This window comes from Mus caroli, chromosome 5 (assembly GCF_900094665.2).
Source record: "Mus caroli chromosome 5, CAROLI_EIJ_v1.1, whole genome shotgun sequence".
In the NCBI taxonomy this organism is placed as follows: Eukaryota; Metazoa; Chordata; class Mammalia; order Rodentia; family Muridae; genus Mus; species Mus caroli.
The window spans coordinates 20,108,682-20,121,474 of record NC_034574.1 but is presented as its reverse complement, the minus strand read 5'-3'; the positions used below and the strand labels follow the sequence as shown (position 1 = coordinate 20,121,474).

General features: G+C 44.0%; 1 protein-coding gene across 1 annotated transcript in view; it reads right to left on the bottom strand.

Moving 5' to 3' along the window:
* Galntl5 (polypeptide N-acetylgalactosaminyltransferase like 5) overlaps positions 1–12,793 on the bottom strand; it is a 39,606-nt gene that overhangs the window by 3,319 nt on the left and 23,494 nt on the right. Inside the window, exons 7-8 of the mRNA XM_021162174.1 lie at positions 8,222–8,339; positions 1,788–1,937 (exon numbers count right to left, since the gene is read on the bottom strand). Of these exons, the coding sequence (XP_021017833.1) occupies positions 1,788–1,937; positions 8,222–8,339 (268 nt within the window). The remainder of the gene's footprint in view (positions 1–1,787; positions 1,938–8,221; positions 8,340–12,793) is intronic.

The window sequence follows — 12,793 nt, the reverse complement described above, 5'->3', positions numbered from 1 at the left end:
CTCTCTCTCTCTCTCTCTCTCTCTCTCTCTCTCTCTCTCTCTCTGGCAAGTCCATTCCTTTACTGCCATTAGAACCTACTTCTTCAGGATTCCAGCATATACTGAATACCAACTCAGACATCCAGACATCCAGCCTCATGGAGTAAACAAGTTGTGGATTCTTGGATCTTCCATTGGTAGACAGCCATTGTTGGACTATCTGGACCACAGCCTGTAACCTACTCTAATTGAGAGAGAGAGAATTGATATACATATCAATGATATATATCAATATATATATATATATATATATAATGAATATATATTCAGTCTATCAGTTCTGTTCCTCCAGAGAACACTGATACACTGATGACTATAACCACCGAGCCATCTCCCTAGCCAATCCACCTTTTTTTTTTGAAAAGGGGTCTCATTGTGTAGCCCTGGCAGGCCTAGGACCAGATTGGCCTGAAACCCATAGAGATCTATCTTCCTCTGCGTTCCAAGTGTTAATCTCAAAGGTTAATTTTGCTCACTTTTAATTGCATAGGAAGAAAATACAGGGTATACATTCTTTGTTCACCACTATACTTTACCGATGCACCAGTGGGGGCAGTTGTGTGTGTATCTATAACTTACGGGTTTGCAGTACTGTAAAGAACTAGAGCTCCTAAATACATGGCACATAGCCATCATATTCCTTTTTCTTGTTTTTAACTTTTTTTTTCAAGACAGGGTTTCTTTGTATATATAGCCCTGGCTGTCCTGGAACTCACTTTGTAGACCAGACTGGCCTCGAACTCAGAAATTTGCCTGCCTCTGCCTCCCGAGTGCTGGGATTAAAGGAGTGCACCACCACGCCCGGCAACTTTTTATTTTTTAAGGCAGTGTTCTCACTCTGTAGCCTTGGCTGGTCTTGAACTTACACAGTAAGTTCATATGTATGTATGTTTGTGGAGGTATGTATGTATACCTGAGTGCAGGTGCCTGCAGAAACCAGACGTCAGGTCGGATCTTCTGGGGCTGGGCTTACCAATAACTGATTTACCTGGGTACAGGTTCTGGGAACTGAACTCAGGTACTACAACAGTATATGCTCTGTTGTAACAGTAACCTCTGGCCCATCTCGTTCTCCTTGGCTTTTGAGACAGGGTCTTACTACATTGCCTTGGCTAGCTTGAACTCGCAATCCTTCTGCCTCAGCAGGAATTCTCTGACAGCTCCATGATTATAAAAGAAATCTCATTTTTACTTTCATAATCTAAAAGCTTGAATTAAAGCAACTGCTGATTCATTTTTGTCACTTTGACACAAACTGGAGCCATCTGGGAAAAGGGACTCCAGACAGAAATCGCCTCCATCAGATTGGCATGTAGAGCGTTTTCTTGACTGCTATCTGTTATAGGGAGGTCCGGCCCACTGTGGTGGTGCCATCCCTGGTCCTGGGTTGTATAAGAAAACAGGCTGAAGAAGCCATGGAGAGCAAAAGAGTAAGCAGTTGTCTCTGCTTAAGTCCTGCCTTTGCATCTCTGGATGATGGTCTGTGATGTGAAGAATGAGCAAAATAACCTTCCTCATCTAAGTTGCTTTTGGTCAGTGTCTTATCACAGCAACGGGGAAGCAAACCAGGACAGAAACTTAAGACAGAGACCAAGGCACAATGTCAGATACCCACTGTGTGTCTGTGTTTAAGGAGGTCTTCTGTGTGTGAGAGACTGAAGGGCTCCACACACGGGGCAGTCTGTATCTGGAAAGGTAGAAGAGTCTTAAGAACAGAATCTGCTCTCCCCAGTCAGAGGCATGCTCACCTTGTATTCATCTAGCCAGACGTGAACCACTCGCAGTAAATTCCTTGACAAGGCACTCTGGTTTGCAAGCCTGTGTTGACTCAGGGCCTTACTGTTACATCCAACCCGAGAGCAAGGGAGTATGAAGAGCTGGCCTCCACACATCCAGATCTAGACAAGACCATAACTGATTATTTTAGTAGTAACTGGCAACTGCTCTAGAACATATGAGCGCTTGATTATTTTAGTAGTAACTGGCAACTGCTCTAGAACATATGAGCGCGCACACACACACACACACACACACAGAGAGAGAGAGAGAGAGAGAGAGAGAGAATTTGGTTGGTTGCTTGCTTATCAAGGCAGGTAGCCCATGTTAGCCCCAAACCCACTTTCTGGGAATGATGCTGAGTTTCAGTGCCGAGATTGCAGTGGTACGACAGGACACCTCGTGTGGATTATGCCATGCTGGGGTTCAGTACAGGGCTTTGCTCATACTAGGCACACACACTACCAGCTGAGCTACACTCCCAGCCCCAATCTCTAATACTTATTCCATTTATTTTATTCCATGTAATAAACTTAATACATTCATCAAAGTCTCATACTGTAGGTGCTATGATCATACACTTCCCATTTACAAAGAAGAAAATTAACATACAGATTGGTTAAGAAGTTTTTCCAGTGATGTGGAATAACTGAGTGGCAGAGCTCAGGTTCAAATTTAGGAAGTCTACCCCAAGAACTTGAGGTCTGAGTGGCAAATGATTTTCTTTCTTTCCTCCTGTATTTTTCCAGGTATTAGCAGTATCATGTCAAGTTCTGGCTATTTATATATAAACATATATTCGCCGCACATATTATATTCACTATGTGAAAGCAAGATGCAGTCATTGAAAACTGTTAAATATAGGAAAATGTACACCCTAAGACTTGAGATTAGTCAATATAATTCAAATGTATGTGTGGACACACCAACACACATTAAGATAACTTACTGTCTTTATGTGAGTTGTGCAAATTGGGAAACAAAGCTTGATGGCTTAAAAGGACTTTCCACAAGAGCAAGGATCTGAGTTGGGTTCCTGGTACCCATGCAAAAAGCTGGGCATGGCTGCACCTGCCTGCAACCCCAGTCTGGAGGGTTAGGGGTGGAGACGATGCTCATCGGGGTTGACCAGATGCCCACACGGCAGAAGGATGGTGAGTCATGAGCCTAAGGCCAGGCATGCGCGGGCGTGGAAGGCTGAGAGTGGCGACAACATAAAGGAAGGGGGGAAAAAAAGGGCGCGGGTGGGGGGGGGCATGCGGAAGACTAAAACGTCACCGAAAAGGCGGCGTAGACAACCCTGTCACAGTACCCGGAAGATCAACGTCCTGCTTGTGGTTTTAAGCTACCGCATTTTGATGCAGTTTTCCACATACATTTACAATTTACTGACCAAAGTTCACTGACAGAAAGGCACCGCCTCTCCTAACACAAGTTTCATTTTCATCAATTTTACATTGACTTAGTGTTCATTCCACAAACCCAGAATGACAGATTCAAACTCTGGTCAGTAAACATTTTTTCTCACTCTCCTTTCCTCATCTTGGTTCTGAGGACACGCTGATTCTGTACTTGCGTTTCACAGGCATTGCCCAGGAGGATGTCTGCCTACATCACAACTACAGAAGCTGGACTATGCCATGTGGTTTGGCTTCACTTTTATCTTCCTGCTGTGCAGTGTGAGAAAAACATGTTCCGTGTGTCAGCTGCTCATGGAAATAACTCCAGACCTCAGCTAAGCCCAGACACTAAAGCCCAACCCAGCGAGCCTCTGCTGAGTCACCCTGTGGACATGTGCAGGGGAAGCTGAGTGTTAGGTTTTACACCATTCCTCTTGGAGGTACTTTGTTACACAGCATAACTGACACTGAGATGGCTAGCTGACTAATTCTTAATATCCTCAGCAATTAAAATTCTGAGCAGATGAACCAAAAAGAGTAACCCATTCACTTAGTATATAGACAGTCAATGTAAGAGGAAAGGGTTGGAAGTCTGCTTACGTTAATGCATGAGAACTCTGCAGTGGAGAGATGGTTGTTCATGTCAGAGAACCAAACAGGCTTAGTGATCTTGACCAGGAAGGATTTCAGCTGGCATCTATATCTAAAGAAGTAGCCTTAAACCAGGTGGTGGTGGCTCATATCTTTAATCCCAACACACGGGAGGCAGAAGCAGGTGGATCTCTGAGTTCAAGGCCAGCCTGGTTTACAGAGCAAGTTCCAAGACAGCCAGGGCTACACAGAGAAACCCTGTCTTGAAACAACAACAAAGAGATTCAGCCTTGGGGGTGAGGTTGAGAATCAAGGTTCCTTGAGTAGTCTTTTTTTTTTTTTTAAGATTTATTTTATGTATATGAGTACACTGTAGCTGTCTTCAGACACACCAGAAGAGGGCATCAGATTCCTTTACAGATGGTAATGAGCCACCATGTGGTTGCTGGGAATTGAACTCAGGACCTCTGGAAGAGCAGTCAGTCCTCTTGACCACTAAGCCATCTTCTCCAGCCCTTAAGTAGTCATTCTTAAGAGCAGAGGTCAAGGTCTCTCAGTGTTCGGAGTAGCACACGTTGGCAGTATGGAGGGATGCCAGGATGGAGATGAGGTATTGGAAAATGAGCAAGTTAAGACTTCAGGTGGTCAAGGCCCATTGAATGCCAACCAGGACTGTGAAGCCACAAAAATCCGAAGCTGGTTATGAGAACCATTCAAGGGCTGGATGTGAAGCAGAGCTGCATGGGTATCCATGATCTGTGGCAGCCACAGAACTCAGCAACCAAAGCAAAGGTGGGCCCTGGAGGCTTCTCCCACACGTCTGCTAGAGCTGAGAACAATAGAGGTGTACAGCAGTGCCCCAAGACTGGAAACTGTTCATGTGAGGAAGGAAGCAATGGGGTTGGAGCATAGAATTTACTGTTTTTTTGTGAACTTGGGAAGTAGTGTAACTTCTCTGTGTCTTTGTTTTCTCATTAAAAGTAAGAGATAATGGCAGTACCCATCTTACAGGCCTGGAAGAATTGATTTAATATCTGTAAAATGTTTCCACAACATGAGTTAGGTGTAAGAACCCACCCAACAAACCAGACAGATTTAATCCTTTAAATCCTTGAAATGGATATAAAGCTACTTCAGGAGCCATCCCAACAAAGAGATGGCTCAGTTCCCTTTTAATATGACCACAGAGTACTCTGTGCTTCTCCACTGTGCTTATCAAAGGGAAATTAAATAACTATACCCCAACATAACAGAAAGCCACGGCATAGGAAGTTAACTCTTACACTGCTGTGTTCTCATGCTGTTCTGTGGCCTTAGGATGATTCATTGAGTTGTGAACTTGGCAGGACCTAAAATCCTGTAGGTGTGCCTTGGGGAGTGTCTAGATTGAATTCATTGAAGTAGGAAGCCCCTTACTAACAGTGGACAGTGCTATTCCATGGCCTGGGGCTTTGGACAACACAGATAACTGTGCTGAGCACTGGGGCCCTGGACAGCACAGAGAACAGTGTGCTGAGCAATAACCCATCTGGCTCTGTTTTCTGAGGATGGATGCAGAATGACCATCCAGAGCAAGTTCTTCCCCAACATGATGGCCATGTGTGCTCACACCATGAGCCCCGATAACCCCTGGAAGGAGGTCTGGCAGGTGTCTTGTCCTAGGATGGGAGACTACCACAATCCTTAGGAGACACTGCTGCAGGAAGGAAAGGGCAGGGCAGTGGTTTCTTCTGAATGCTTGTCTGGGAAGGTGAGCTCCTTTACTGTTGGCTAACTCTAACTTAAACAGATTCCTCAAGAGACAGTCTCCAGGCGACTGTGGACTTCAGTAGTACTGTCAGCTGTGTTAGCCACGGGGACCATGATCTTTTAGTTTGTTGTTGCTCTTGTTTGTTTTGTTGTTTTGCTTGTTTGGGTTTTTTGTTTTTGGTTTTGTGTTTTGTTTTTCAGTTTTTAAAGACAGGGTTTCATGTTTCTCTGTGTATCCCTGTCTGTCCTGGAACTCATTCTGTAGAGAAGGCTGGTCTTGAACTCAGAGATCCACCTGCCTGTCTTCCCAGTCCTGGGACTAAAGGTGTGTACCACCATGCCAGTTTATAGTTTTATTTTGTTGTCAGTGGCCAGTGTCAAGAACAGTATTTAAACTAGTTACTAGTTTAAATTTAATTATCACATATTTGTTTATTCAAAGAGCCATTAGGAATGGAATCATTGGAAATATTGGTCTAGGGATCATTGATACATTTGAACAGGAAGTTAGCTGTCGTTTGCTGTCTATGAGAACTGTATGGCCTGAAATGGAGCGCACTTGCCTTTCATTACATTTTATGTTTTATTGGGGGGGGGTTACATGGGTGCCTGTTCATCTGTGTGTCCACCTGTACATGGTGGGTGGCCCAGCTCACATGGAAGTCAGAGGACAACTATTAGAAATTGGGTCTTTCTTTTCACCATGGGGTTCCTTGGGTATGAACCCAGAGGCCTGGGTGTTATACAATACTATCTCTGTCAGAAGGGAACCCATGAAATGGGGAGTGAATGATGAAACTAACAAATGTGTTAGACTAGAGGATTCTGTAGGCCTGCATATCTGAGGCTATCCTTGGAGATCTCTAGCAGAGCCAGGTGGGAGGGTTTAAGTGAAGGGGAAAGGGCTTGAGAAGGGAGGAGAAATTGCCTCCTGCAGCCTCCTCTGCTGCTGCTGCTGCTGCTGCTGTTGCTGCTGTTGCTCTGAGACACCAAGCTAAGCCAGGCTGAGCAGAAGGCTGGCTGGCCAGCGAAGGAAGTGCAGGGGAGGGAGCTTCTGGTAGTGAAAGTTTCAGAAAAGCAGTTCCCTTCCCTGGCAGTGTTACAGCTCTTATGACAAATGCTCTCAGCCAATCGAGTGATTCTCACACACTTTTATTCCTTCTGGATAGGATCTTACATACAGTTTTGGGGTGGGGTGGGATATGACAGTAGGTATTTCCTATTGGCTTGGTCTGAGATGTTAGAGATGCCCCCTCTACATGTGGAAGATCTTGGGGTTTTGCCCCACATGACTGATGGCCATAAATCTCTCTGGGGGTGTGTTTGGGAGGGTGCGCTGTGGCTACATGACAGGGTTCTGGTGTTGGGAGCGAGTGAAGCTCCTACCATCCCTAGCCTTAGCTCCACCTTACTAGGTGTGGTGACTATTCCTGGTTGTCAACTTGAATATATCTGGAATGAACTACAATCCAGAATTGGAAGGCTCACCAGTGACCCTAATCTGGAGGCTGGGAGATAAAAGTTTCTGATCTAGATCTTGGTATGGAGATCTTGAGGCATAGTGGCTATGGATTCCAGTAGATTAAGACAGGGGGATCTCTGAGTTCAAGGTCATGTGTGTATGTGTGTGTGTGTGTGTGTGTGTGTATGGTAGTACACACCTTTAATCTGGGCCACACCTTCTGCTGGAGACCTACATAAGACATTTGAAGAAGGAAGATTCACTCTCTTCTTTGCCTGCTTGCTGTGTGGGACTGAACAACTGCTAGATCCTTGAACTTCCATTCACAGCTGCTACTGACCATTATTGGGAGTTGAACTGTAAACTATAAGTCATCAATAAATTCCTTTACTATGTAGAGACTACCCATAAGTTCTATGACTCTAGAGAACCCTGACTTATACACCAGGCTTCCTCTCACAGTTCATTGCCCTGCAGGATTCCAAGTAGGAGCTTGAAGGAGAAGACATTGCTGAGATATCTGTGTATATACAGCAAGTCTATGAGGTCTGGGCTGAAAAGAGCAAAAATGAGTAAAAAAGGACTGTTGAGAGGGCTCAGTCACTAAAGCACTTGCCACAAAAGCATGGGAATCTGAGACCGTCTTTAGAGAAGAACCTGGGTGGTTCTGGAGGATTCTAGGGCTCACTGGCCTTAGCTAACAAGCAAAGTTTTAGTCTAATGAGAAACTCTCAAAAAACAAAACAGCAGAAACCTAAGGAATGATACCTGAGGTTGGTCTCTGGTCTCTTCATGCACAAATGACTAAAATGATCAGCTACCAGAAAGAAATGAAAAGGAAGGAAAGGAGGAAGGACGGGGAAAGAGAGGAAGAAAAGAGAAAATAAAATACACAAAACAGGATAGAGGGGAAAAGAAGAGGACCCACATAGATTTAAAATATTAGATTTCTGCACCATGCATATTGTCCTATCTCGTGTTTTCTGGAGCCCTGCCATCTGCTGCACGCCCTTCTGTGTGTCACCAGTCTAGCATGTTCATGGAGAAAACACGTGCTCATATGAAAGTCAGATTGCACTCTTGCTCAGGAAAGGGCTCTTCCCAGTAGGCACAAACTGGGCTCCATTCTCTACAACAAAATGAGCCATCACCTCTCTTTGTATACACACATAACTGCATGAGGGAGACAAGGAATCTGACTTACTCTTAGCGAAAGTTCCACATTTTCTCCTCCACAAATATCCATGCCCTTGTCATATTGTCCAAGTTCATTAAAATAATGTCTGTGTATAGCAAAAATTCCTCCTGTCATTGCAGGTGACCTAGAAAAGAGTTAAAAATAGTGAAAAAATTTGAGAGAAATAGTGATCTTTAATTTTCCTAAAAACATATGGAATGCTACTGTTGGCTCCTCAGGTAAGAATTCTTACTGCTCTTGAAGAGGACCTTGAAGAGGACGAGTTACACAAGCACCTGTAACTCAGGCTCCAGGGGATCTGGTGCCCTCTCTGGCCTCTGTGCTTCTTGTAGCCATCATTCCACTCTACTTCCAGGAGACCCACTCTTCGATTCCACTTGTTGAGATGGTGTGGTGCCTGTCTGTCTGTGACATTTCAGTTGGCTAGTGGGCTCTAGGATCATCCATGTTGTTTATAAATGGTGAGATGTCATCTTTTATTGGCTGGACATTATTCTGTATCCATGCACTACATTTTCATTATCCATTCAGCTGTAATAGACAGGTTGGTTCAGGCTGTTGTTAGTGCTAGAGTAGAATGAGCATACATGCGTCTCTTCAACATACTGACTTCATTTCCTTTAGGCATGTTGTCAGTGATGGGATTGCTGGTCAGGGGTTATTGCTGGGAGCAGGGGTGCTGCCCAGACAGGGTCAGGTACTGAGGTGGGACGAAGCTGCTGAAGGTCAAAGGCTGATGGATTCTTGTAATTGACTCCTGCTGATAGCAGCAGGGGATTAAGAAAAGAAACTTAGCTAGTTGGTCTTTTTACTCTCTTATTCAAGGGGCCTCTTGCTGGTTAGGCAAGAATCTCAGAGTTTATCAACTCTTCCTGAGCCAAAAAAAAAGGAAAAGAAAAAAAGTCAGATGCACACACAAACATATGCACACTGGATGAAGCAAAAAGGGCTCACAGCACCTTTATTATTGCTTCAGCTCTTTATAACCTTTTAGACAAAAAGTTTTCTTTTTCTTTCTTTTTTTTCTTTTTGTTTTTTCAAGACAGGGTTTCTCTATATAACCCTGGCTGTCCTGGAACTGACTTTGTAGACCAGGCTGGTCTCGAACTCAGAAATCTGCCTGCCTCTGTCTCCCAAGTGCTGAGATTAAGACAAAAAGTTTTCTATGTAAGAAAAAATTACCGGGGCTGGTGAGATGGCTCAGTGGGTAAGAGCACCCGACTGCTCTTCAGAAGGTCTGGAGTTCAAATCCCAGCAACCACATGGTGGCTCACAACCATCCGTAACGAGATCTGACTCCCTCTTCTGGAGTCTCTGAAGACAGCTACAGTGTACTTACATATAATAAATAAATAAAAAAAAGAAAGAAAAAGAAAAAATTACCTCATAAATAAAATGTTACACAAAAGGGACCTTATAGAAGGATGTCGATAGTAAGTTCAAAGCAGTGTTTCACTCTGTAAGCTCATTACAAGTTCAAAGCACCAGCTTCTCATGGCCTTGCTTTATCATGGTGCACACCTGGGGCTTCATCAGTGGACCTGACCTAGAATGAATGTTTTTTCTTGATCACAAATCTGTCCCAAACCTATTTCTCTTCTTAGTGTGCCGCATCCACTTCATTAGTGACCCGAGTGACAGGCCCAAAAGCCTGGACGCAGTCCTGAGTTGAAAAGTTCACAGAAATTCAGTCTCCTGGAACCATGGCACCCTGTAATAATGAATGCTCCAAATCTGTCCTTGCTTTAGTCGGTGAACAGATCTGTGTGCTTTCCCTCAATATTGCTTTATTATGAGAGCCTCTAAGGATTGATTTTGACATATAGCTAAGTTAGATTCCTCACCAGTCCTAGGCAGTCTTTGAGCCGACCATGGGCACAGATAGCGGAGTCACTGCCCTACACAGGAATTTACAACGATGTAGGAAGAAGGTAGGTTGTGGTCTAAGAAGGAACTAGAGTAAATACTTAGAATTATAGATAGCTGAGTCACTCCCATACACAGGAATTTACAATGGCCTAGGGGGAAGGTGGACTATACAATAGACTAGAATTGGAACTATGGCAAGGGTTTGAAGCCCTTGCCCCTGGCTTCTAAGATTAAGCTGACCTTAGGTGGGGCTGCTTTTGATCCCAGTTGTTAACATTGATTTTGTCCCAGTTGCTTCCTGTTAGCTTTTAGTACGCATTTGCATTTCTGTTTTGTTGTAAAAGTCATTTTGCATCAGATAACTTCAATGTACCTTGGATGGCCTTAATGTATCACTTAACTTCATTGTTTTCTGTAATATAGAAGACTGATGCTCACTTTGACAAATTACATTCAGATACACACTCTTTCTGCATCCATCCGTGTCTGTTTCTCATCTGTGCCAACTCCTTGCTTGCCTGTAACCGGAACCCTGAGTTTTCCTGCGGGTTGAGGATCCAATTGAGGTCCATATGCAGCATCAGTGTAATTGTGAAGGCTCATTATAGTCCTTATTATGAACCCTTTACTTGTTATTCTATGAGGAAGGGGCACATTCTATTCTTTTTATTTTAAAGAACTTTTTTTTTTTTTTTTTTTGGTTTTTCGAGACAGGGTTTCTCTGTATAGCCCTGGCTGTCCTAGAACTCACTTTGTAGACCAGGCTGGTCTCGAACTCAAAATCTGCCTGCCTCTGCCTCCCAAGTGCTGGAATTAAAGGCATGCACCACCACTCCTGGTTTAAAGAACTTTAAAAAAAAAAGATTTATTTTATTTATATGAGTATACTGTCACTGTCTTCAGACACACTAGAAGAGGGCATCAGATCCCATTACACATGGTTGTGAGCCACCACGTGGTTGCTGGGAATTGAACTCAGGACCTCTGGAGGAGCAGTCAGTGCTCTTAACCGCTGAGCCATCTCTCCAGCCAACATTCTATTCTTGATTCTAACTTTATTACAGCCTTCTGGCAAAACAACTAAAATCATCTCCTTAAACTTTCCTCCTAAAATGAGTCAAATCAGGAATTCTATAAAGTCATGAATTAATCTAAGCATCATTAATTCAGGAAAGTTCATCTTCTAATCGATCTGCACTAAATTTAGCCAATAGGGTGGATTGTCACCCAGGAGTAATCACACCAGGCTATAGACAGTGAGGGTCTCCCAGTGTACACTCACCAAGCCAAATAACTGAGGAGTGTGGCAATGGCAAACTCGAGGAGCACATCAGTAGTGAGAAGCAGTCCTGAGACAATGTCTCTGGGGCTGTGCTTCACCAGCCACATCCAGGGAGCTCACTTGCCCATTGCAGCTCTTCCTGCATGGTGTCTGCCAGCTTATTCTCCTTTTAATTTCTGAAGAACCATGACACTATTTTCTAGTATCTATTTGCATTCTTGTCCATACCCAGGTGACTTCTTGTAAACCTTCTCCCTATTTTAACTTGTAAAATAAAGGCTAGAGCCAGTGATTGGGCAGTGGAAGGGAAGGTGGAGCTAAAAGTTTGAGGGGGGGGGAGGGAGGGAGGGAGGAGGGGAGACAAGGAAAGGAATGAGAGAGAGGAAAACAGAGACGAGGTGGAAGGAAAATGGAGCAGAAGCACATGGCCTAGAGAAACTGCAAGTTACAAGGGGTTTCATAGATGGGAAATATAGTAGTGTAGTGGTAGATCTGCCCAATCTAGGCATGCAGCTTTGCATTTACATACTATTTGAATCTGGGGTGTCATTCTTAGGTGAAAATCATGGACACTTACAGTAGAAAGAGCATCAAGGGCTGTGGTCCCTGGGCACTTCAAGGTGAAGCACCTTGAAGAACCTTGAAGAACCACAGCCAGATGGGAGGGGCCAGGTGTGTGGGAGGGGCCAGGTGTGTGGGAGGGGCCAGGTGTGTGGGAGGGGCCAGGTGTGTGCAAAGGAAAGATGGCAGTCAGTGGATCAGACACAAAGGCAGGAAAACTGAAACTGGACTTTGAAAAGAAGGTTACAGGTCACATATTTTAGCCACCAGAGGTGACAAATTCTTACTGACATGAATTTAAAACACCAAAGCATAAAGTACATATCTGCAACAACTCTTTCTATTGCCTATAATACAAAAGAGAGAGAGAAAGGCCAAACAGCAGACAGAAAGTGGGATCAAAGAAAGTAAAGTTGCAGTGCAGGCACCAAGACTATAAATTAATCAAAGGCTTCTGTGAGGCAAAGACCAATGGGACAAAACAGCAGCCTGCAGATGGGAAGATTTTCACCAACTCCTCATCTGACAGAGGACTCATATCCAAAGCATTGGAAGAATTCAGGACACTAGACATTAACAAACCAGATAATCTACTTAAAAATGGGGTTCCGATCTAAACAGAGAAATTGTAAATGGTCAGAAACACTTAAAGAAATGTTTAACATTCTTAGCCATCAGGGAAATGCAAATCAAAATGATTCTGAGAGGAGCCCCATGTCTTGAGAGGACACCTAGTCTGGATTGCTAGGACCCAGAGAATGGATAGTCCCGAGAACTAGGGTAGAACCAAACACAACTGACCCCCCCCACACACACACAAAAAAAACCAATGAGCTAATTCCTAATGATATTCTGCTATACTCAGA